Here is a 24411-nt window from a genome sequence, read left to right as displayed (position 1 = left end):
TAGCACTGCATGGCACTTCAGATCAGCTGTATGTGCTAAACAATGGAAACTTCCTTAAAATTGTGGAGCTGATGGCTGAGTTTGATGCAGTACTCCAAGAGCATCTAAGAAGAGTCACCACCCAAGAAATGTACACTCACCACTACCTTGGAAAAACAATTAAAAATGAGATCATACAGTTACTGGCAACAAAAGTATGCCAGTAACTAAAAGTATGCCAGTAAACAGAAGATTGTGGCAGATCTGAAGTCAGCAAGATATTACTCTGTTATTCTGGACTGCACACCTGATATCAGCCACATGGAACAAATGACTTTAATGGTGTGTTTTGTAACAACAACAGAACCTAGTGAAAATGTCCCTGCAATGTCAGAAAGCATTTTCTAGAATGTATTGACATTGATGATACTACAGGAGCTGGGATGACAAATGTGCTTTTTAAAAAGATGGAAGATACGAGAATTGCGATAGCTGACACAAGAGATCAGGGCTACGATAATGATGCCAACATGAGAGGAAAGAACAGAGGAGTGCAGACACGGATCCGAGAGTTAAACCCTCAAGCTTTTTTTTGTCCCATGCAGTTCTCATTCATTGAACTTGGTAGTCAGTGACGCAGCATCAGCTTCTAGTGAGGCTGATGAATTTTTTAATGTAATTCAAAGCTTCTATGTATTTTTCTCTGCATCAACTCACTGATGGCAAATTTTGAAGCAACATCTGCGAACATCCTCTCTGACACTGAAACCACTGAGTGCCACATGATGGGAAAGTCAAGTGCAGGCGATAAAGCCTATCAAAAACCAAATTGGGAAGATAGATGATGCCACAGTTGCCATTATGGAGGATAATGCTATGACAGGAACTGTTCATGGGAGAACAGTGGCAGACGGAAATGGAATCACCAGAAACGTACATAACTTCAAATTTCTGTGTGGCTTAGTGTTATGGCATGACATACTGTTTGAAATAAATGTTGTAAGCAAGAGACTCCAAGGTGTTAACCTTGATATATCTGGAGCAATGGCAGAACTGGACAAAGTAAAGTCATACCGGTCAGATGAGGGATTTCAAAATGTTCTGAAGAGTACACAGAAGTTGGCAGAGGAACTTCGCACTGAAGCTATTTTCCCACCCATTCAAGAATACAAGAGTCACCGAAGAAGATGACATTCTGATTACGAGGCATGGGATAATCCCATAAGAGACCCCAAACAACAATTCAAAGTTGAATTCTTTAACCAGGTGCTAGATTGTGCAATACAGTCAGTTGAAGAATGTTTCATGCAGCTCAAGGAACAAAGCAGTATATTTGAGATGTTGTATGATATTCCAAAACTCCTTACTATACCTGAAGAAGGCCTACACCAGCAATGCAGGGCACTAGAGACAGTGTTGACACATAACATGCACAATATTGATGCAAGTGATTTAGGTGATGAACTGAAAACCCTTTCAAGATACATTTCAGCAGGATCAACTCCAAAGGCTGTTCTGGAATATATGTGCACAAATAAGAAGACCATCCTCTTTCCAAATGCTTTTGTTGCTCTGCACATACTTCTAACACTTCCTGTAACAGTTGCCAGTGGAGAACCAAGCTTCTCCAAGCTGAAATTAATTAAAACACATCTACACTCCTCAATGACAGAGGAGAGGTTGGTCAGCCTTGCAACCATCTCAACAGAGCATGAGCTGGCCCAGACTTTGGATCTTCAGCAAAAAGCAGTTCAAATCTTTGCAACCAAGACGGCACAGAAAGCACCACTTTGATTATTCAAACAGATAAAAATGCCAGCGTTTACTACGCAGACAAGAAAAACTATGCAAATTACATAGCATAATAGGCCTGACGATATGTACCCAGAACCACCCGCGACAATGTTTTAGCCCCATGAGGCATTGGGATCTCAACCCAGAATTCCAATGGGCAGCGGAGACTGCGGGAACTGTGAGATAGCTACCCACAGTGCAACACTCCGGAAGTCGACACTTGCCTCGGTACTGTGGAAGCACTCCGCCGAGTTAATGCACTTAGAGCATTTTCTGTGGGGACACACACACTCGAATATATAAAACAGATTTCTAAAAAACCGACTTCTAAAAATTAGACCTAATTTCATAGTGTAGACATACCCTCAGTGTCTAGCAGAATTAGGAATTTAAGTTCTCATGCTTGTCTATTAAAGGTGTTGTGCAGGTGATTCCTTTGAGGATGAGGACTGATAGGTCAGATATGGAGTGATCGCTTTGTGAAAAGCGTTCACTCACGGGCGCACAACCCGCACAATATCATCAGGGTGAGGAGCAGCCCTGGCAGCTTCCCACAATAAATTCTCCTCTGCTCGTGAAGAACATATTCTGACACAAGAACTGCTATCGAGAGGCAGAGTAGGCCCAACAGTCTACAGTACTTCATGCCATTCATGGTATCCTCCTTAACCCCAAATGAACAAAAAGAAAACTTTCCTACTGCACTTTACTTTAAAAATCCCCCAAATCTTCCTCCTCCTAACTTGGCTTGATTTTACTTCTCTAGCAGAGGTTGACTTACACCTTCAAGCTGTTTTTCAGTTATCTGAATGCAAATTAAAAGTAAACCAAACTTTTCTTTTTACAGCTGGAAAAGTCTTTGTTTCATACACAAGCCAGCTGAACTGATTTTCTCTGAAATTTTCCAAGAGTACAGATGTTTAAGCTGAGATCAAATATGGAAAGCTATGCCTAAATGAAACTAAGGAGTTATAGTGAAGACTCCTTTGCAATCTTAACTCTAGCATTCACTGATACAAATATTATAATAGAGAGAGACAGAGAAGAATGCTCTCCTATTACAACGTTTATATTCCGGCTCCAACCTCTCTGAGAACACAGCCAAACTTTATACCACTCAAAATCCCTGGCCCCAATAGATCATCACCATGCCAGAAAAGCTCCATAGCACATCTCATGGAGACATATTGACAAGGAGCAGAAAAAACAGAGGGTGTCAGAAAGATACTGTGATTCTAAGATGTAAACAGTTCCAGTATTTTTCCAGCAACTGATGTTGCCAGGAATGTGACACTTTCAAAGCAAAGGAATACGCTTCATTTACTAACTAAGATTCAGGAGCCTTGGGATAGGGATATTGAGGAAAGGAACGAGTGGGCCCTCAGGGATATATTTATTAGGAAATCATACTTTGCTGCACACTGTATTGTATAAGAAACTGTTCTATCAAATTAAAGGCAACAGTCAAACTTGTATGGAGTGGGCGGGATTCTCTCCTTTCCGCACAGTGAACAAATTTCCAGAAGCTGAGAATGAATAGAAGGCTTGCCCAGAGGCTGTGTACATTTAGGATGCTTCTTTCAAGTGCTAAGGGAAAACTGCACAGTTCACACTGAATTTCAGTGAACTTCACTAAACCCTGACACTACAAAAGAAATATTCCCTGCATCTAGTCAATCCTGCCACCAACTAAAGCTTCCCAAAGGAGTCTCTTGTTGACTCTTCCTGTCATCAGAACATTACACACTAATATGGCCACTGATGCACTGTACTGGTGTGTGTGACCTCACCTGTTTGGCAGTCAGGGAAATATTGAACTGAGGAAGAGATGAGTGGGGAAAATTAGTATGAAAGGTGACTCATGTAATTTACTCCTCCCAAGCAGAATCCAGTTGTGAACTTGACTTTTGCAACAAAATTGTCCACACAGCTACATGAAGTTTTTCCTGATAGTTTAGTAGTTTTCTACATTGCTTTCTGCGTCAATGTATTCAAAGCCAACAGCAACATTTTACATGTAGACAGCACTTTCATCCCAAAGTGCTTGCAAACTATATAAAAGCACTCCACCCACCACTGCAGAATGCAGTGCAGAATCACTTCACTGCATTGCACTTCAAATGCAGAAGCAATTTAACATTACACAATAATAGCACATAACAGTTTAGGAGAGACAGGGAAGAAGAAGGTGGCAGAATGTAACTGCCCAAAGTCAAAATACAGTCAGATCAGGATACCGGACTGATCCATTACTTTTACCAGAGAATCTTTTATGACCACAAATGGTCAAGACCTCAGTTTTGCAACTCATGAGGATGTCAGCTCTTCTGAAAGCACAGCATTCCCAACACAGCTGGGTCAGCCTTGACTCAGATGGGAGAGTGTTACCTACTTAATCATCAATACCATTCCCTGCAGAATCAGGGGGAGTGCAAGGAGGTGCCCATCCAAGTAATGGCCTGGCTCAGACACTGCTTAATTTGAGAGGTATGAGGAGGCAGTTTGGCATCACAGAGAAAGAAATTAAATCGCTCTCCTCTTTCTCGCCCCTAGTCCATTATCTCTCACTACTCACTCATACACGAGAGCCAGGGGGTGGCAGGTGGTAAAAAGGTCTTTTATGTACTGGACATCCACCGGAGCTGCTCTTTACTAGTGATGGGAACCTCACATTGCTATCTAGATCCCAAGACCTGAGAAAACGAGAATGAAGGGGAGAGTAAGAAAACACTTACAGGAGGGGGTTTCTTCCTCATCTCAAAGATTCGGGTGGCACCAAGGCTGAGCGAGGCAATGACAGGGTTTCTCCCCAGTGATGGCTCATCATCACTATGCCAGTCGACACTGTCCTTCTCGTTTCGGTACAGATTGCAGAGCAGAGAGTTGAAAGTGTGACCTGTGGCCTTTTCGATGTGCTCCTTCAGCATGGTCAGCAGAGGATGCCACTGCAATCAGCACAGCAAAGTAGTCATAGGGAGAAGAGCAGGAGGTAGGGTAGATGCACTGGCGAAAGTGCAGTACAGAAGGGGGAAAGTTTCAGGGTACCAGAGAATTAAAGCAAAGGCAAAATCACAGGGATTGGAAGGGGTACAAGGCCCACAATATTTTTGCATAATAAACATGAAGCCTCTCCTAAACTTTTAGTACATGCTTCCAGTGCAGCAGAAGTGCAGCCCTTCTGCTCTGTGTGGTCATGTTAGCACTGAGCCATTGCTATTTCGATACGCAGGCCACGCTGCCATTCTGCCTCGCATGGCCATCTGGCCTTTCAGAGCAATGTGGCTGCTCCACCCCTCCTGGTTAACGGAGAGAATGAAATCTGCTTAAGGGGCCCAGGAATAAACACTATGGCTGCTAACAGAGATGATGACTAAAGAACGCTGAACTGCAATATATCCCAGCAACTGGAACGAGTGGCTAACTGGCACATGAAGCCTGGAGTTGTTCACCAGGAATACACAGTGAGTGCTGGCATAACGTTGCCACTCTGTGTCCCTGCATTCCCTGCTCTAATAGTACTGCTTAATGAGTCCAACTCACCTTCTTTGTTTTGATTTTAATGTTCTAATAGTTTATGCTATAAAGTGATTGAACAAATAAGTGGATCTCAATCTCCATGAACTACAGCCATTGTACTGTTAACATATTTCTGTGCCCAGAGTCTATAGCAATTATACAAATTCTACTGTAATTGCTTCCAATGCATCGTGGGTATTTAACAATGATTTTACACATTTATATCATGCCTTTCATTTGAGGGTCTCATAGCGCTTTTAGCCAGTAACTAAGTTTTTTACCCCAATGAGATATGTCAGAATCATTACCCCCATTATATAAGTGGAAACATTGAGGCACATGGGGTTCAGGGATTTATTCAAGTCAGTGGCAGAGGACGGAATAGAACCCAGGAGTTTTGGTTCCCAGTCTCCCCCTCTAATTACAAGACTACATTGCCTCCTTCATGTTCACCAGAGATCCGTTTGTCTACTGGCTCTGGCATTGGAACCTAATCACAGCATTCTTATCTATCCCACGTATTTCTAGTTCAGTCACCACCTCAATACCTAGGTGCCATGTGAAGGATTATCTATGAAAATAGCTGGCAGTTCAGGGAGTTTATTGCATTGACATGTCACATTTAACAAGTGGGATGCCTGAAGAGAAAACTATTGGATCTCCAGGATTACAGTTTGTGAGGAATATGAAATGAACTGACAGGAGAGGGCTCATGAGGAATTACCAGCACCACTTTCTAGTAACTGCCTGATCATTACTGGGTTTCTTTGATTTCCACTCTGACAATAGTCCCCTCAGCCACCTCATCAGGCAGAAATGTGGATGTGAATGTGCGATTCAACAGGAACTCCACTGTAAATGAGCAGTAACTGAAGTCCTCTTGTTATGAAAGGTTACCAGGTTACCAAATATTTCACTGCTTACAAGGAAACATTTTTCTAATACCATGATTCACACAACCATAAGAACTTATTGCACTTGGGAGGGTTTCAAGTTCCTATTATCCCCACAATTATATTATTATTATTATTATTATTAAAAGGAGGGGTGATGCTTCTGCTACAAATCAAACATTCAGGACCTGATACTTGTGTGTGGCTAAGCTATGCTCTAAACCTCTAGCCCTCTGCCTGGATCCTGAGATTGCTTTAAAATACACTGGTAGTAATGGTCCTGTTCTGCCAGGCAGGGATTGCCAGAGCTATGCAGACTTTATGCCACCTGGGGATTTCTTCACACCAGGGAAATCCCCAGCTGCAGAGGACTCAGAAAAGGGGAGGGGAGAGAGAGAATCAGACTGACAGTCTGACTGAGGGTCTTTGCCTTTCCATAGAAGAAGTACATCACACGCAATGGTAGGCAAGTTTTCCTCATACTAACCCACCACCTTGCCTCATCTCTAACCTCATGCTAAACCCCCACCAATTGGTAATAGCTTTCACTTCTTAGCTATTCTGAGCTAGATTTGAACAACTGATCTGCAGGTGAAAGGCTCCATATGGCATTGCCAACCTCCAAAGCCATCCAGACTTCACCACCTCTTTCTAGAAAAAGATTTAAATAAAACACTACGTAACTGAATACATCCCAACCAATGGGCTGTCTGTATTTTTCCATCCTAAATTACACAGCCTTTACTAAAGCATTACCATGACTGCCAGACCCTTCCATCGCAGATTGTTTATTCAAGGACTGTGCACAAAATCCCATTTCCCTCAAATTCTGCTTTGTTCGGACATATCTTTCCTTGGCAGCAAAGAAGATATCTGGGACTCGACAGAAGCACTCTCTCATGTAACATAGTTCTTACTAGTTATTCTTAATTTATGCCTTGAAACATGGGAGTCTATTGCCATGGAAATTCCAAACAAAGCAATGTCTGGAGACAGTCCAAATGGACAGCAGGTTGACAGAGTGTGACTGAGCATGAACAAAAAGTCAACAAGTCACTTAGCAAAGTTTCTGACCCTTCTAAAATAGCAAAATGGCGTGGGAAATTATAGAGTACAGTCTGATCTTGCAAAAAAGACAGGTCATGTGTACTAATCTGATTACACTCACACATGCAGTAAGAATGTGGCTGAATGCTGCCTAAAGAAGAATCAAGAAGTGTTTATTTTTAAAGTTTCTTAAAGGGAGTTTATCTATTATCAATAATATTATATTGTCTCGGAAGCATACAGAATGGTTCAAAGACATGCCCAAGGTCAGATAGTGACACAAAACAGGACCTGGAATAGAACTCAGGAGTAGTGATTGCTAGTCCCCTACCACCAGAAAAGTTTCCTCATCGAAGTGCTAAATTAAAAGTCTGAATAAATCTACAAGAAATGAAACTCCATAAAGCAAGCACATACGCCATTGACCTACTTTGGTGATCATAAATCAGGTCAGATCACAGTGCAAATGTCTGTCTATCTTTTAAAAAGACTTTAAAAAAAAGTTATTACTGCAATCTACAAAGAAAAAGCCATCATCAATTAATACGTACATTAGGATTTGGCTGCATTGTTAACCTGGAGTAAGTGTAAGGAAGTTCCCCATACCAGGAAGTAAGTCTGGGCTCCTTGTAAGATAGATCTAAGAAAGAACAATAGGAAAACTTTACAAATCAGGTATCAATTGGCTAGGAAGTGAAGAGGTGAAAGTGCAAGATCATCAGGAAACTTCTTGCAAGTGATAATCAAGAAGCAATAACCTTCTCACCAAAAATTAAAAGGTGGCCCCTAAAATGTGCTCAGCCCTCCATGAAGAGTCTAAATGGTGCCCAATTAAACAAGGACATTCAGAAATAGGTCTGAAATTCTAAGTTTCTCTGTGTGGGGTCCATGCCTTGCAGAGGTCTCAGAACCATGCAGAATCTCTCATCTTCTGTGCTACAACAGGTAGGCACACTGGGGTGAGGTATGGATGGTGAGACCAACCTGAAGCTTTACCTGTACCTCTGGGTTGCTTTGCTTTCTTCTAGTTTAAACTTTGCAATGATGCCCAAAACATTCGCATCAGTTTTAGGGAATGTCTACTGAAAAGGATGGAGCAATGGGAAGGTGGAGGGAGCACTGGTGAAGTAAAACATAAGCTGTGTGCAGCTGGGCTAATCAGTACATTTTGCCAGATATTCCTAGTGTGTGGTTTGATCCTAAAACAGGATAAAAGCACTTTCGGCCTCTTCAACTTGTGACAGAATTATCTTAGTGGTTACTTAACATGTTTGATATGTAACTGTTACCATTCTGCACTCCCTTTAGTATTCCTCAATAAAAAAAAAAGACAGTTACCTTTTCCGTAACTGGTGTTCTTCGAGATGTGCGCGCTCACCACATGCACCGGTGCCGGGAATTTTTCCCTCAGCAGTATCCATAGGGGACTGGCTCTGGCACCCCCTGGAGTGGCGCCTGCATAGAGTGCGGTATAAGGGGCCCCAATGGCTCCCACCACCCTCAGTTCCTTCTTGCTGGAAACTCCGACAGTGGGGAAGGAGGGCGGGTTGTGGAATGGACATGAGCAACATGCTATCCGGACGATTTAGTTGGGGATTGGCCCTGCTTTGAGCAGGAGGTTGGACCAGATGACCCTCTGAGGTCCCTTCCAACCCTGATATTCTAGGATTCTAACACATCTCGAAGAACACCAGGTTTCTTCTTCGAGGGCTTGCTCATGTCCATTCCATATTAGGTGACTCTAAAGCAGTACCTCTGGAGAGGGGTAGGAGTTCACGTAGGTGTAGATTGCAACACAGCTCTGCCAAACCCAGCGTCATCCCTGGCTTGCTGAGTGATGGCATAATGAGTGGTAAACGTGCAAACAGAGGACCACGTTGAGACTTTACAGATGTCCTGGATAGGGATGTATTCCAGGAAGGCCGCCGAAGATGCCTGCGCTCTCTTCGAGTGGGCTCTGACAATCAGCAGCGGCAGAACCCTTGCCAGGTCGTAACAGGTCCTTATGCATGAAGTAATCCAACTGGAAATCCTTTGTGAGGAAATTTGCTGTAGCGATGAAGAGCTGAGTCGATTTTCGGAAAGGCTTGGTACGTTCTAAGTAAGAAGCCAAGGCCCTCTGGATGTCCAGGGCATCAAGACACCTCTCTTCACTGGTCTTGTGTAGTTTGGGACAGAACACTGGGAGGAAAATGTCCTGGTTCATATGGAAGGTGGAGACCACCTTTGGTAGGAAGGCTGGGTGCGGCCACAACTGAATCTTATCTTTGTAGAAGACCATGTACAGCGGTTCTGAGGTCAAGGCTTTAATTTCCAAGACCCTTTTCGCCGACCCCACCGCCACCAGGAATGCGACCTTCCATGACAGATGGGAAAGGGAGCAGGAACCCAGTGGTTCAAAGGGCAGGCTAGTGAGCCTAGAGAGGACCAAGCTAAAATCCCACTGCGGGAGGGGAGCCCGCACCTCAGGAAGCGTCTCGCCAGCCCTGTTGTCGGTCAGGACTTGTACCACCTTGCCCGACAGGTGGGCCAAGAAGAATCTGCACGCCAGCTGGACTGCTTGGAGCTCTTTGACGTCTATATGTAACCATGCCTCCTCCAGGGATGACATCCCTTGTGTCTGGAGGTTGCCGAGATGTGCCCTCAGCCGAGGTCCGAGGCGTCTGATACCAACTCAATGCAGTGAGGAGGGTTGTCTAACGGAACCCCTTCAAGGATTGTCCTGTTGGTCCACCATCGCAGTGAGCTAAGTATCACCTGGAGAATGGTAATGATCTTCTCCAGGGGGTCTCAGGACTGGGAATAGACCATCACGAACCATTGTTGCAGGGGCTGCATCCAGAGCCTGGTATGGTAGGCCATGTAAGTGCAAGCTGCCATGTGGCCCAGCAGGCGCAGACAGACCCTGGCTGTAGTCAGAGGGAACGTGGAGACTTCCTCGATGAGGTTCGCCATCATGTGGAACATTTTCAGCAGCAGGAATGCCTTGGTGCAGGTAGAGTCGAGGACTGCTCCAATGAACTCCATCCTCTGCACTAGCACCAACATCAACTTTTTGTCATTCACCAGTAGGCCCAGAAAGCGGAGTGTTGCTTGAAGCACCGCAGCATCCCTTTGGACTTGAGACCTGGAGCTGCCCTTCACGAGCCAGGGATGGTTTGAAGGACTTGCAGATATGGCACTTGTCACTTATGTGCCCTTTGCCTAAGCATCTTAGGCAGCTGGTAAGTGGATCACTAACAGGCGTAGGCCGTTGGCAGCAATCGCAGGGCTTAAAGCCTGGGGACCGGGGCATGCTCCATCACCTGGCTGAGTCCCGTTCAGGACTAACGAAGAGTTGAGAACTACTACTAAGGGTAACTAAGAACTACTAACTATATACAACTATATTACAGGTTTTGAAAGTTCGCAAGAACTTGTTAGCCGAAGCAGCAGAAGTTCCAGCACCGTCACTGGTGGCAAGAAGGAACTGAGGGTGGGGGGAGCCGGTGGCACCCCTTATACCATGCCATGCGGGTGCCACTTGAGGGGGTGCCACCGCTGGTCCCCTACGGATACTGCTGAGAGAAAAAACTTTCAGCACCGGTGCATGTGGCGAGCACACACACCTCGTATAGAATAGACATGAGCAAGCACTCAAAGAAGAAATGCAGGCTTTGAACAGGTTTGTTCAGGACCAATGGCTCGGTTGGCAGGACTAGGATAAGGGTTCTCTGGGCCTGTTCTATACCAGCTAGATAACATTATAACCTTGTGCCCAGTGCTGAGTAACAGCAGCTAAGAAATAGCACAGGTGCCTCCCAGTGCACACAACTGGAATAGCAGGTATTTTACAGGCTTACTGCACACATCAGTCTAAAGTAAGGCTGTGTTCTGCAGTCTAACAAATTGCAACCAAAATGCTTTACAGAATTAAATAAAATAGAATAGAAGCAGACAAAGAAAATGTAATCGTCAAAGACAAGGGAGAAGAGAATTATTTACAGCTGAGATTTTAAATGAGAGATGATGTGTGGAGAGAGAGAAAAAAGCAGGGACTGCAGAGGAGAAGACTAGCAACATCAGTGGTGAGAATGTTTGAAGGGACAGAGCAGAGCAGTTCTAGGAGGGTAATTTTCACTTTGATCTGGAATTAATGGGGCATCACAGAGTTGTTTGAGGATAGGATGATGCGGACATGCCTCTTTAGATATGTAAAAACTGAGCCACAGCACCCTCTACATGTGAGTCTGGAAAACTGAGACTTGGGAGGGAAGAGACAAAGGAATTCTAACAGTCAAGGTGATAGGAAATGAAAGCAAGAGTAAGGATTTTGACATAGGAGTCAAGGTAATTACATTAAGAAATACTGCACATTTACCCTGCCTGAGGTGAGTTCTCTGCCTCCAAGGGATCTCTTGGAGCAGTTGTTCAAACATCCAGTCAGCTTGTTTTGAGTCAATGAAGCCAGGAATCAAACGAACCCTAGTGCAGAAAAGTTACAGATTGAAGAGAGGAAGAAAGAAACGTATCCTGTGCATATACCTGGGTTTTTATTAAATACTCCAATTTCAAGGGTTAATAGTGCAGATGTCAGCAGATAATGCAGGACTGCATTTAAATACAATTATACCTCCTGTAGAAACAGGCCAAGATTTTCAAAGGTGTCTTATGATTTTGGGTGCCTCCATTTTCAGGTGACCAATAGGAGATGAGTTACAAAGGCCAGGGTTTAGAAGGTAGGTGCTCAGCCCCTTTTGAAAATCCACCCTCTCTAAGATCTCTCTGGCTGGGTACCCAGAAACAGAGGTAGCCAAAATCACTAGCCACAGTTTAAAAATTCTAGCCACTATATCCTAGCACAATGCAGCACAATGTGAGATTTTATGAGTATTAACCCCAAAAGTAAACTCAACTAAAAGGACATAGACTGTTATCTGCTCATATTTTCATTATTTTAAAGCAAGTCAAATTTCATACCTAAAATTTTTCAGCATCCCTTCTTTAACCATACAATGTAGCCACCATGCATTCATCTGTCAGCAGAAAATAGGGGTGAAGTTACCTGTCTGGCTTTCTTATTAGGTCACAGGATATCACAGCTTTGACCAGGAAAAGGATATAAATGAATGAAAAGTAGAACTAGACAGATCATCTTAATATAAGTAAAGAAGAGAAAACAGCTGTCTTTGCTCCACCGCTGGCAGGTCAGATTATAAATAAATAGAATCATAGAATCATAGAATATCAGGGTTGGAAGGGACCCCAGAAGGTCATCTAGTCCAACCCCCTGCTCAAAGCAGGACCAATTCCCAGTTAAATCATCCCAGCCAGGGCTTTGTCAAGCCTGACCTTAAAAACCTCTAAGGAAGGAGATTCTACCACCTCCCTAGGTAACGCATTCCAGTGTTTCACCACCCTCTTAGTGAAAAAGTTTTTCCTAATATCCAATCTAAACCTCCCCCACTGCAACTTGAGACCATTACTCCTCGTTCTGTCATCTGCTACCATTGAGAACAGTCTAGAGCCATCCTCTTTGGAACCCCCTTTCAGGTAGTTGAAAGCAGCTATCAAATCCCCCCTCATTCTTCTCTTCTGCAGGCTAAACAATCCCAGCTCCCTCAGCCTCTCCTCATAACTCATGTGTTCCAGTCCCCTAATCATTTTTGTTGCCCTTCGCTGGACTCTCTCCAATTTATCCACATCCTTCTTGAAGTGTGGGGCCCAAAACTGGACACAGTACTCCAGATGAGGCCTCACCAATGTCGAATAGAGGGGAACGATCACGTCCCTCGATCTGCTCGCTATGCCCCTACTTATACATCCCAAAATGCCATTGGCCTTCTTGGCAACAAGGGCACACTGCTGACTCATATCCAGCTTCTCGTCCACTGTCACCCCTAGGTCCTTTTCCGCAGAACTGCTGTCTAGCCATTCGGTCCCTAGTCTGTAGCTGTGCATTGGGTTCTTCCGTCCTAAGTGTAGGACCCTGCACTTATCCTTATTGAACCTCATCAGATTTCTTTTGGCCCAATCCTCCAATTTGTCTAGGTCCTTCTGTATCCTATCCCTGCCCTCCAGGGTATCTACCACTCCTCCCAGTTTAGTATCATCCGCAAATTTGCTGAGAGTGCAATCCACACCATCCTCCAGATCATTTATGAAGATATTGAACAAAACCGGCCCCAGGACCGACCCTTGGGGCACTCCACTCGATACCGGCTGCCAACTAGACATGGAGCCATTGATCACTACCCGTTGAGCCAGACAATCTAGCCAGCTTTCTATCCACCTTATAGTGAATTCATCCAGCCCATACTTCCTTAACTTGCTGACAAGAATACTGTGGGAGACCGTGTCAAAAGCTTTGCTAAAGTCAAGAAACAATACATCCACTGCTTTCCCTTCATCCACAGAACCAGTAATCTCATCATAAAAGGCGATTAGATTAGTCAGGCATGACCTTCCCTTGGTGAATCCATGCTGGCTGTTCCTGATCACTTTCCTCTCATGCAAGCGCTTCAGGATTGATTCTTTGAGGACCTGCTCCATGATTTTTCCAGGGACTGAGGTGAGGCTGACTGGCCTGTAGTTCCCAGGATCCTCCTTCTTCCCTTTTTTAAAGATTGGCACTACATTAGCCTTTTTCCAGTCATCCGGGACTTCCCCGGTTCGCCACGAGTTTTCAAAGATAATGGCTAATGGCTCTGCAATCACAGCCGCCAACTCCTTCAGCACTCTCGGATGCAACTCGTCCGGCCCCATGGACTTGTGCACGTCCAGCTTTTCTAAATAGTCCCTAACCACCTCTATCTCCACAGAGGGCTGGCCATCTCTTCCCCATGTTGTGATGCCCAGCGCAGCAGTCTGGGAGCTGACCTTGTTAGTGAAAACAGAGGCAAAAAAAGCATTGAGTACATTAGCTTTTTCCACATCCTCTGTCACTAGGTTGCCTCCCTCATTCAGTAAGGGGCCCACACATTCCTTGGCTTTCTTCTTGTTGCCAACATACCTGAAGAAACCCTTCTTGTTACTCTTGACATCTCTGGCTAGCTGCAGCTCCAGGTGCGATTTGGCCCTCCTGATAACATTCCTACATGCCCGAGCAATATTTTTATACTCTTCCCTGGTCATATGTCCAACCTTCCACTTCTTGTAAGCTTCTTTTTTATGTTTAAGATCCGCTAGGATTTCACCATTAAGCCAAGCTGGTCGCCTGCCATATTTACTATTCTTTCGACTCATTGGGATGGTTTGTCCCTGTAACCTCAGAGATCTCTCAAATATTCAGAGACCATTTTAGAGGCCTAGAGTATTACTATCCTAATGCACCTAAATCTCTGTCTAATCAGAAAAGACTAGAATCCTAACAAGAAGTTGGCAGGCAGGAGCCGGGAGGATCCCTGTGATGGCTGGGAGGGATAGCTCAGTGGTTTGAGCATTGGCCTGCTAAACCCAGGGTTGTGAGTTCAATCCTTGAGGGAGCCATTTAGGGATGTGGGGCAAAAATTGGAGATTGGCCCTGCTTTGAGCAGGGGGTTGGACCAGATGACCTCCTGAGGTCCCTTCCAAGCCTGATATTCTATGATTCTACGATGCTTCAGAAGCTAGAAGCTCAAGAATTAGGAAGATCTAAAGTCAGTATGTCTGCAGTTACAACCTACATTTTCAGTGATGGAATAACAAACAGGTAGAATTGTGATCCTTGTTTCTTTCAGTAAATCTGAAAAGCGTAAGCCAAGAGAATTGCATCCACACACAAGCACATCTGTGATGACAACGATTCCTACTAGTCACATACAAACAAGAATGGCTAGCTAACCAAAGAAGCTCAGAGGGATTTGTTGAGTTCTTCCATGTAGAGGATCTAGAACGTCGCATCAGGACTGTTCTCATGGCTTTTGCAGGCATTTCTGGACTGGCAGCAAGCTTGGCCTGTGTGATACAACAAGCCATGGAGTGCCTTGTTCTGGACTACCTAGAAGTTTTTATTGACATGATGGCTGTGTATGGAATGAGTTTCATTTCCTTAGCACAGAGTTGTGATCACAGATCACTGGAAATGTGGACGAGTGTCTTCTGCACCCATTACATCGCCTAAATGTGTGACTTCTGTTTTGGATTAGAAGAAGTGCTAAAAAGTATTTTCTCAAATAAGCACCTACTGCTACCAGATATACCAGTTACAAGTGGAACTGTTGCTGAAATATACCTACATTCCATCAGCAATAAAAAGGGGTAGTCATCTGAAAGGGTGAGAAGCCTGAAGACCTTCTTATCGTTAGTCAACTATTAGCAGCCTGTTAAAAAGCTGGATCCTGTTGTACCAAGGCTCCGTAGGCCATTAATAGAGCCCTACACCGATACAAAATTTGTATCTGTATCTGATATGCAATCCACAAAAATGATCAGTGGATATAAAGTGGATATTCACAGATTTGCAGGGCTCTAGCCATTAGTATGACCCTCTGTTACACTGCTGTGACTCCCAGGGACACATGCAGTTACAGAGATAGGGAGGGCAGTTATAAGTATGTAAACATTTACAAAGGGGTGGGGAGGCTGTTCAGAGAACTTTGTAAATGTCTATAAAACTGTATAATATATACATTTTTACAGAGATTCTCTCTTTGAGAAAGATGACTTGAGAGATTCCAAATCACTTTATTGAAATATGCTTCAACCCAGAATCCTAACACGTTCTTTTTAGCTGATACACAGAACAAAATCTCAATACCAGATTGGCTAACCCACAGGATGTTAATTGCCTAGAAATGCCCATTGTATACGCAGCAACACAGGGCATTTACACATGAAACGAATAAAGAGAGAGGTTAAACCTTTCCCCGGCATCTTTCTTTAGATTAGCAATAAAGACTGCAGCCTGGGCTGTTTCCTGCGGAATAACGACCAGCTGAGGATAATACGTATCTTGGACCATAATACAATTAAATGGTCAAGAAATGCTCTGGGCCTACTCTGTTACTGCTCAATTATCCTTCCTGACTGACAGAGTGATGTGTCCCTTCTTGGTTTGTGTTTGATAATTACCAGGTCAGAGGGAAGTGCTAGTTCAGTAACAGTAAGATACTCTGCATCACCTAACATCCTGCTCCTGGTAACATCAGGGTTGTGATGATTCCAAAATGAAAAAATGAAGACTACTGCCCCAAGAGTTTATAGTGACCTACATTAGGGTATGGACTAATCAATCAAGGCCACTTTATCTATTCCTCTATACCACTGGAAGTTGAACACACTAATAACCTGCATAAATTCATTTTCACTTACACCAATAACAGATTCCTAACTTTTTCCATGCTGCTCAGAATTAACCACATCACTGCAGCCTGATGTACCAGTTAAGCCAGGGGCCAGAATCCTCCCTCCAGCACCATCTTACACATAAGGTGGCATGGGAGAAACAACATCCCTGCCAGAGCCATCCTCTGCATCACCAAAATCCCAGTGGAGTCTTCGAAAGACTGAATGCCATTACATTATTTTTTAAGCATGTTGGTTGCTATTGAGTAATCAACTTACCGAGACACTCCTGTTGGCAACGTGCTGATCTCATGCAGGCCCTGTTCACTGAGGACATGGAGAGGAAACAGCCATCAGGTGGATGAAATACAAGAAACAGATAATACATATGGATGACTATGCATGGTCCAGTCATATGCAAACCTGGGTTAAGGAATGGGGTCTAAGGGCAGTGCAACATACTACCATGAAGGGGCAATGACACTAGGAAGAAGGAAGCCAGAGAAGCTGGGAGTGCTGTGGAAGCAACATGCTCTACCCTCACAGATCACCTCGCATTGCTTGTGGGAGCCTCCATTCTGGCCAAATACTCACTACAGAGTTTACAGGTTCCAGCAAAAAGTAGAGAGGGACGATGGAGGGGAGCTAAAGGAAAAGGGACCTCACGGCCCTGTTCTCCTTCCAAATACATAATATAAACACACAGAGTCTGGCTCATGCTGAGGAGACCACAGTCAGGAACTTGAGTTAGATGGCAGCTGCCCTCATTTTATCTAGCGCAGCAAAATAAATATGCCGTGGGAAGTGCTACGTGCCACATATAAACTAGGTGATAGATTTGAAAATGACATTTTAACTGCTGCATGAGGTAAAATAGTTCTTCTGTCAGCTACCAGCTGCATTGCTGTGAAGTGCAGATATTTGTCTATAAATGGTCTGCCTGAGCTTGTCTCTCAACTACTTCCATTGTTTCCTTCACTAGCTCCAAACTTCATGCTGTCCCATGTGCCTGAACAGCCTGCTAATCACAATTACCCACCTCCTTCCTCCCTCAGAGACTTGTAGTAAATGTATGTGGAGGAAATGCTTCAGAGTACCATACATTTGATTTTGCATCCACACCCAATCCATGTATGATGTTTTGCAGTAACTTTATTAACAAACAAGACTTTGCACTTGTACATCACTTCTGTCCAAGAATCCAAAAGTGTAGATCATTAATTATGCTGTCTGTGAGGTATATATCATCATCCTCATTTTCAAAGGAGAAAATTAAGTACAGAGAGTTAAAGCGACTTGCTCTGTAGCTTTGGGCAAGTGAGTAATAGAAAAAGCAATATAATTCACCTCTCCTGATTCAGTCTTCTGCTCTATCAACTACATCACACTCTTGCTTTAGAATGTACATTCTTTGGGGCAGGAACTCTGATTTGTGCTGCACAATTATTTACTGTACAGCACTGTGCACATTTGCATGCCCACAGAGTCTAACCTATATAATGGTGAGAAAAGTGATATTTAATGAACCGTGTATTGCACATCATGACGTGTTTATGAGGACTGCCAAAGCAGTAATCCCGAAAGACCTGTGCAATACAGTACAGAGATTTAGTGAGGAAAAGGGCATTATATGAACTCTGTCCTGCTTGCCAGATTTTCATAATGGCAGCTGCGGACTCCTCCACCCAGACCCCCCTCAAACAGAAGTAGAACAATTGAAAATGGCCAGGTTTCAGAGTGGTAGCCGTATTAATCTGTATCAGCAAAAAAAACAAGGAGTACTTGTGGCACCTTAGAGACTAACAAATTTATTTGAGCATAAGCTTTCGTGGGCTAAAACCCACTTCATCAGATGCATGCAGTGGAAAATACGGTAGGAAGACAGATACACAACATGAAAAAATGGGTGTTGCCATACACACTATAACGAGAGTGATCAATTAAGGTGAGCTATTATCAGGAGGAGAAAAAAAAAATCTTTTGTAGTGATAATCAGGATGGCTCATTTCCAACAGTTGACAAGAAGGTGAGAGTAACAGTGGGGGGGAATGGGGGGGGGAAATCAGGATGGGAAATAGTTTTGCTTTGTGTAATAACCCATCCACTCCCAGTCTTTATTCAAGTCTAATTTAATGGTGTCCAGTTTGCAAATTAATTCCAATTCAGCAGTCTCTCGTTCTTTTCGTTCTAATATTGCGACCTTTAGGTCTGAAATTGAGTGACCAGAGAGATTGAAGTGTTCTCCGACTGAATGTTATAATTCTTGATATCTGATTTATGTCCATTTATTCTTTTACGTAGAGACTGTCTGGTTTGGCCAATGTACATGGCAGAGGGGCATTGCTGACACATGATGGCATATATCACATTGGTAGATGTGCAGGTGAATGAGCCTCTGATAGTGCGGCTGATGTGATTAGCTCCTATGATGGTGTCCCCTGAATAGACATGTGGGCAGAGTTGGCAACGGGCTTTGTTGCAATAGGTTCCTGGGTTAGTGTTTTTGTTGTGTGGTATGTGGTTGCTGGTGAGTATTTGCTTCAGGTTGGGGGGCTGTCTGTAAGCAAGGACTGGCCTGTCTCCCAAAATCTGAGAGAGTGAAGGATCGTCCTTCAGGATAGGTTGTAGATCCTTGATGAGACAGGCCAGTCCTTGCTTACAGACTTGAAGGTATGCATTGTCCCCAAATGTGAAATAGTTATGGGTGAGGACAAAGTCAAAAAAGTTCAGCCACCAGGGTTGCTGTGACATCATCGGGGATACTGTTCCTGACGGCTTATAGTCCATCTTCGTGTGGAATGTTGGTGTAGAGGGCTTCTACATCCATAGTGGCCAGCATGGGGTTTTCTGGAAGATCACCGATGGATTTTAGTTTCCTCAGGAAGTCAGTGGTGCCTCGAAGATAGCTAGGAGTGCTGGTAGCGTACAGCCTGAGGAGGGAGTCTACATAGCCAAACAATCCTGCTGTCAGGCTGCCAATGCCTGAGATGATGGGGCGTCCAGGATTTCCAGGTTTATGGATCTTGGGTAGCAGACAGAATACCCCTGGTTGCGGTTCTAGGGGTGTCTGTGCAGATTTGTTCTTGTGCTTTTTCAGGGAGTTTCTTGAGCAGATTGTGTAGTTTCTTTTAATAACCCTCAGTGGGATCAGAGGTAATGGCTTGTAGAATGTGGTGTTAGAGAGCTGCCTAGCAGCCACTTGTTCATATTCCGACCTATTCATGATGAGGGGCCTTCAATGTATTTCTAAAAATTATGTATTTATTAAGTTCTCTGGATACAGCTGTACTTTCTTTCCTTTCTGTTATTACTCTATCAACCACTCTGAAATGGGAACTGTGAAGCTTTAATAAACAGACTGAAAGGTCAGCTACTTTCACGACTTCTCTAAGTGCTTCTAGTGAAATGCTATTTAGTAACATCCTGGAGCAATGATTTCTCAGTGAATCAGGACAGAAAACTCTGCACGTCCCATAACAAGAGTACATTAAGTGGAATTATTCCCTCAACCACACCAGTGCTGGGCACCTTGGTACTGCACCTGGATTAATTTTCTGTAACCAATACCTATCTAGTCTAGTACATGAACAGCAGATGTAAAATTCCATAAAGGGAAATATTTACAATTTTTGAAAGAAATAATAAATGACTGGCCAAGTATCCTAAGAATTAGCTCTACAACCCAACTCTGAGGAACTGCCCATTAAGGAAACTCCTTTGACCCCAAACAAATCTCCATTCCAAAGTCTGTAATTTAATGATTGGATGACACAAGGAGACACACAAGGAATAAGCATATCCTGGGAATGAGCTCTCCATGTCACACTGGAAGATCATCAATGGCCTGAAGAACTTGATTACACAGGCCCACTATCAGTCTGATGGTGATACCTACTAACAGCTACAATTCTTCAGCACTCATGGTAAAAAGTGTTTGATCTGCCATCCCTGCTACTTGCACTAAACATGGGACAGATGTAGCCTGGAATTTTGACTGCATCTGGATCTGCCCTTACATCAAGAAGTTTAGGATTTCAAGTTGCAACTTCCAAAACAATTTATATTAGGGATCATTCCAGATAAATATGTTAACAAGGGAGAATTGACAATCACATACACAGCAACCTAACTTTGTTGGGAAGGAAAAACAGGTTTTAAATCTAGGGACCATCATCATCACCATTAACATACTGACCAAAGTATTAAAAATATACCTAACAGTTTACTTGATTCTGCTCCTGTTCTCAGTTGAAAAGCAAAGAAATTCTTCAGTATGGAGATGCCCCCAAACACACGCTAGTTTTGGATTACAAATCTCCAAATATACCCAACCTAACACCTTATCCCCATGTTACAAACCTGAAGCACAGAAACAACATTGTCATGGCAAAAGAATAAAGAGGATGGGAGAAAGCTGTGTGCGTTGATCCTACCTCCTTTGCACAGATCCAAAACCATTATGTATAACTGACCAATTATGTTACAAAGCCCCACTGTTCTTTCCTACTGGTTTGTACAAACCCAACAAAACAATTAAAACAAATGAAAAAAGATTTGGACTTTACTGAATATAAAATCTGTTTGGGATCAAAGAGTTGAGTCTGGACATCATATTTTGTACTGAAAATTCTTTCCACAGATATAGCAATTAGAAATGCAGAAGACCCATCTAGTCCATCCCACCATGGGCTGGGGGAGGAGAAAGTAACACAATGAGGGTAGCGAAGCCAGTATTATACTCACTCTATCACTCTTGGCTCTGGAGCTTTGCGTTCCACCTGACAGGCATCAAGAAAACCAGATAAGTACGTACACCAATGGGCTGACATGCCTCAGCTATACAGGGCTGAACTCCTAGCCCTGTGGTGATTGTGTAGATATCAAAACCTTCACAGGGGCTTTGATCCTAGTCCAGCTCCCACCTCCAATTTGGGATTTCAACACCTGCCTGCCCCTCAGTTCTGAAATGCTAATCAACACACAGATATATTCTCTGGAAGTTTTGAAATGGTGACAGTATCACTCTGAAACACCCACCAGCAGCTAGTACTTCTTTGGAGTCACCTGCTAATTACAGCAAGTAGGGCTAGCTAGAGGAGAACTGGTTTGCTCAGATAGCTGCTGGTCACCCACTGAGACTGGAGAATCACTTTCCCTGCCTTCACAGATTAAAAATCAGAAGCGACTCCCTGGAGGGAGGGGCTCAGCAATTCTCCAGTTTCAGACAAGCAGCAAAAAAATATAAAGAGAGACTGGGCAGCAAGAGTTACTCGTCTAAAATCCCCTGCATAGCTTGGGATGGTTGTCTCCTGTGAAAGCCAGAAGTGGTTTAATCTTTACCATTGCAACAGAAAGGAAGGGGAGGGGGAACAGGCGCTAACTTTTGATTTTGCTGGTGGAGGCGTTCTGTCTTCTGTTTCACTGTGAGCCACATACATGCTACTGCCACCTATTGGTGGCTCATGGGTACTGAGCACCCCCCTATTTTTTTTGGATGGGTGCTTAATCCCCAGAGCACCCATGTAGTCGACACCTACGTAGTAGGGCTTAGGTCTAGAATGGAAGTCATCAGCAACCATGCTGTCCTGATAATCATTTCATTGTCTCAGTGAGACCAGCTTCTCTCCTTCAAGTAAATGTCGCTCTTGGAGGGCCCATTCAGCTAAACCGTTTTCAGTTTGCCTCATCATAGTAAACCTCCTTCCATGTGAGGAAAGCAGGATGTAGTCCCATTCAGAGAGCATGTTGGCACAGTTACAAGAAAAAAGTGAGGCACTGCCTTTTCAGTCTTATAGGGCTAAGCAATCAAACTCACTTCCCATTGGGGTGAACACATTACCCTGTAATCCCCTGGTATACCAAGGGGTAATGGTTGAAACTTGGATCGGACACTCCTCTGCCCATCAGAAATCAGGGGTTGACTATGCTGCCAACGAAGCATTCCCAGCAGGAGCAACAGGCAGAGCTAATTTTTCTGGCTTTAGACCAGAGTATTTTATTTGCTTCTGCTGAACAAAGTGGCACTGATTGGTAGAATAAAAATCAAAATATTTTGGGCCAGTTAAGATGGTCCTAGCTTTCTGTAAGCACACATGCAATGTGTTTGTAAAGTGTGTGTTCTAGAGGCCCCAAAAGCTTGGACTGAGATATTAGTATTCTTGAACTACACCTCATAAGACCAACTAATTTTAAAAATAAGCTGTTCTTCCACTTAACAAAAAGATGAGATGACAGGACACCCATCTACATTTTTACCTCTGCTGGTTCTTTAAACACAAATTGTCTTTTGGGTGGAAGCTGCTCTCTTCTCATCCAGGTCTGATCAGTGCCCACTAACACAAGGTTCCTCGCTGCAGAAGCCCCAGGAGCTAAGGCAAAGAAAAGATCAGGCTCAAGCAAACTAGTGGGATCAGCGAAATGAACATCTCACTATGTGGCAAACCCAATATTCTTGTAAGAGACAACTAACGGAATCACTGTTCAGTTTTCAAGGTTTCCCCCCTTACGCCAAAGTTTTAAAAAAGAGCAAGGGAAGAGTCAGACATGTCTTTAATAATCATTAAAAGCACCTAAAATCTAGGACAGGAGCATTTTTAACTAATTTATAAACTGAAGTAAATAAAAATTGTTTCAACCCAATTGACAAAAGTGAGTCATTTAAAATCATAGTGGCCATTGTTTGTGTTGGAAAGCCTCTTCTATCTCACCATAATCTATCAAAGAGCTCACCCCCTATGGTGCTGAAAATATGAGTGGTGTGACTTCAGGGAATATTATGATTCTACTCAAAAGATATTTAGGAAATGTGTTTATTACATACCCCAAAAAATCTACACACCAGGGGGCTGAATTAAGGGGATACAGGCAACTTTAACTCCAGCATTTCCTATCTTCTGAGCACTTCAGTTTGCAATGCTCTTAACAGTTTTGTATGTGTAATTTTCTAAGATAAAAAAAACAAACAAACTAAAAAAAGATAATTCCATCACAGTCTGGAAGTATAATGTAGTAAAATCTCATTCTATGGACAAGTTAGTGATAGCAAAGTAAGGTGTCATTTTAATTCTGTAGATTTTTACCTCTCAAATGACACTTCCCTTACCTTTCTGTCATTAACTGGCCCACAGAATTACACATGCTCTCACACTTCATGTAGAAAGATACTGAGCGCCCCCACTCTGGTACTAGTCATCAGCAAGACTGGAACCCAGATACCCAGCTCAGACCACTACAATTTGTGCTACAGGAGAAACTGGTAACAAGCTGTGATCCTCAGTATGAATCAACCACGAGTGGAAGACAATATACATTGAGGTGACTTACATAATTAGTTTTTTGCAAGCATAGGAATACTGGGAATCAGGCATCCTGGATTCTATTTCTGGCTCTGGAGGGGAGTATGGACAACAATTATGGAGAGCACAGCTAAACACAGATTTGGCACATCATTCTAAAAGGCAAAGTGGCTGTGAAGTAGACTTGGGTCTACCATTTTGGAGACCTGAATTCTACTCCCAGCTTTGAAGTGCCCTTGTGCAACCTCTCAGTCATCCCATCTTGAATCTGGGGAATTAGATTTGTCTGCTTGCTAAGACAGCGATACAAGGACTTTCTTGATAATAACGAGTGTGAGGAGCACGGAATTATTAACACTAGTCAATGGAAGGTCTCCTCTTACACACCTTCCCCTAGGCCAAACGGCATTTTGTTGCTGCTGCAGCATTGTCCACCAAGGCAGGATCTCTAGCTCTATGCTTAGTATCCACAAAGCTCAGTGGAGGTAGGGAGCAGCCTCAATGCAGACAGAATGTACAGAGATTTTAAAAGAAAGACTATAACAAGTCCTACATGTGAAAATGGAGACTTTCCCTTGCTTCTAAGTCTGCAAATCTCAGTACATATCTACAGGGGTAGCAAACAGACCTCTCTCTCACCCCAG

The 24411-nt window shown here is 43.5% G+C and overlaps 1 protein-coding gene across 5 annotated transcripts in view; it reads right to left on the bottom strand.

The window, feature by feature from the left end:
- Positions 1 to 24411, bottom strand: part of ALKBH3 (alkB homolog 3, alpha-ketoglutarate dependent dioxygenase) — a 61993-nt gene that overhangs the window by 34348 nt on the left and 3234 nt on the right. For 4 of the 5 annotated variants that reach the window (XM_073348058.2, XM_073348057.2, XM_073348055.2 and 1 more), the window contains 6 exons: positions 22728 to 22840; positions 21216 to 21250; positions 16752 to 16799; positions 11590 to 11693; positions 7781 to 7869; positions 4509 to 4718 (listed from right to left, as the gene is read on the bottom strand). In XM_073348058.2, coding sequence (XP_073204159.1) covers positions 4509 to 4718; positions 7781 to 7869; positions 11590 to 11693; positions 16752 to 16799; positions 21216 to 21250; positions 22728 to 22840 — 599 coding nt within the window. Of the gene's footprint in view, positions 1 to 4508; positions 4719 to 7780; positions 7870 to 11589; positions 11694 to 16751; positions 16800 to 21215; positions 21251 to 22727; positions 22841 to 23292; positions 23511 to 24411 lie in introns of those variants that run through there. The other variant, XM_073348061.2, reaches the window with a different exon arrangement.

This window comes from Lepidochelys kempii, chromosome 6 (assembly GCF_965140285.1).
Source record: "Lepidochelys kempii isolate rLepKem1 chromosome 6, rLepKem1.hap1, whole genome shotgun sequence".
In the NCBI taxonomy this organism is placed as follows: Eukaryota; Metazoa; Chordata; order Testudines; family Cheloniidae; genus Lepidochelys; species Lepidochelys kempii.
The sequence above is the reverse complement of the archived record's forward strand: the minus strand, read 5'-3'. Positions and strand labels throughout refer to the sequence as shown.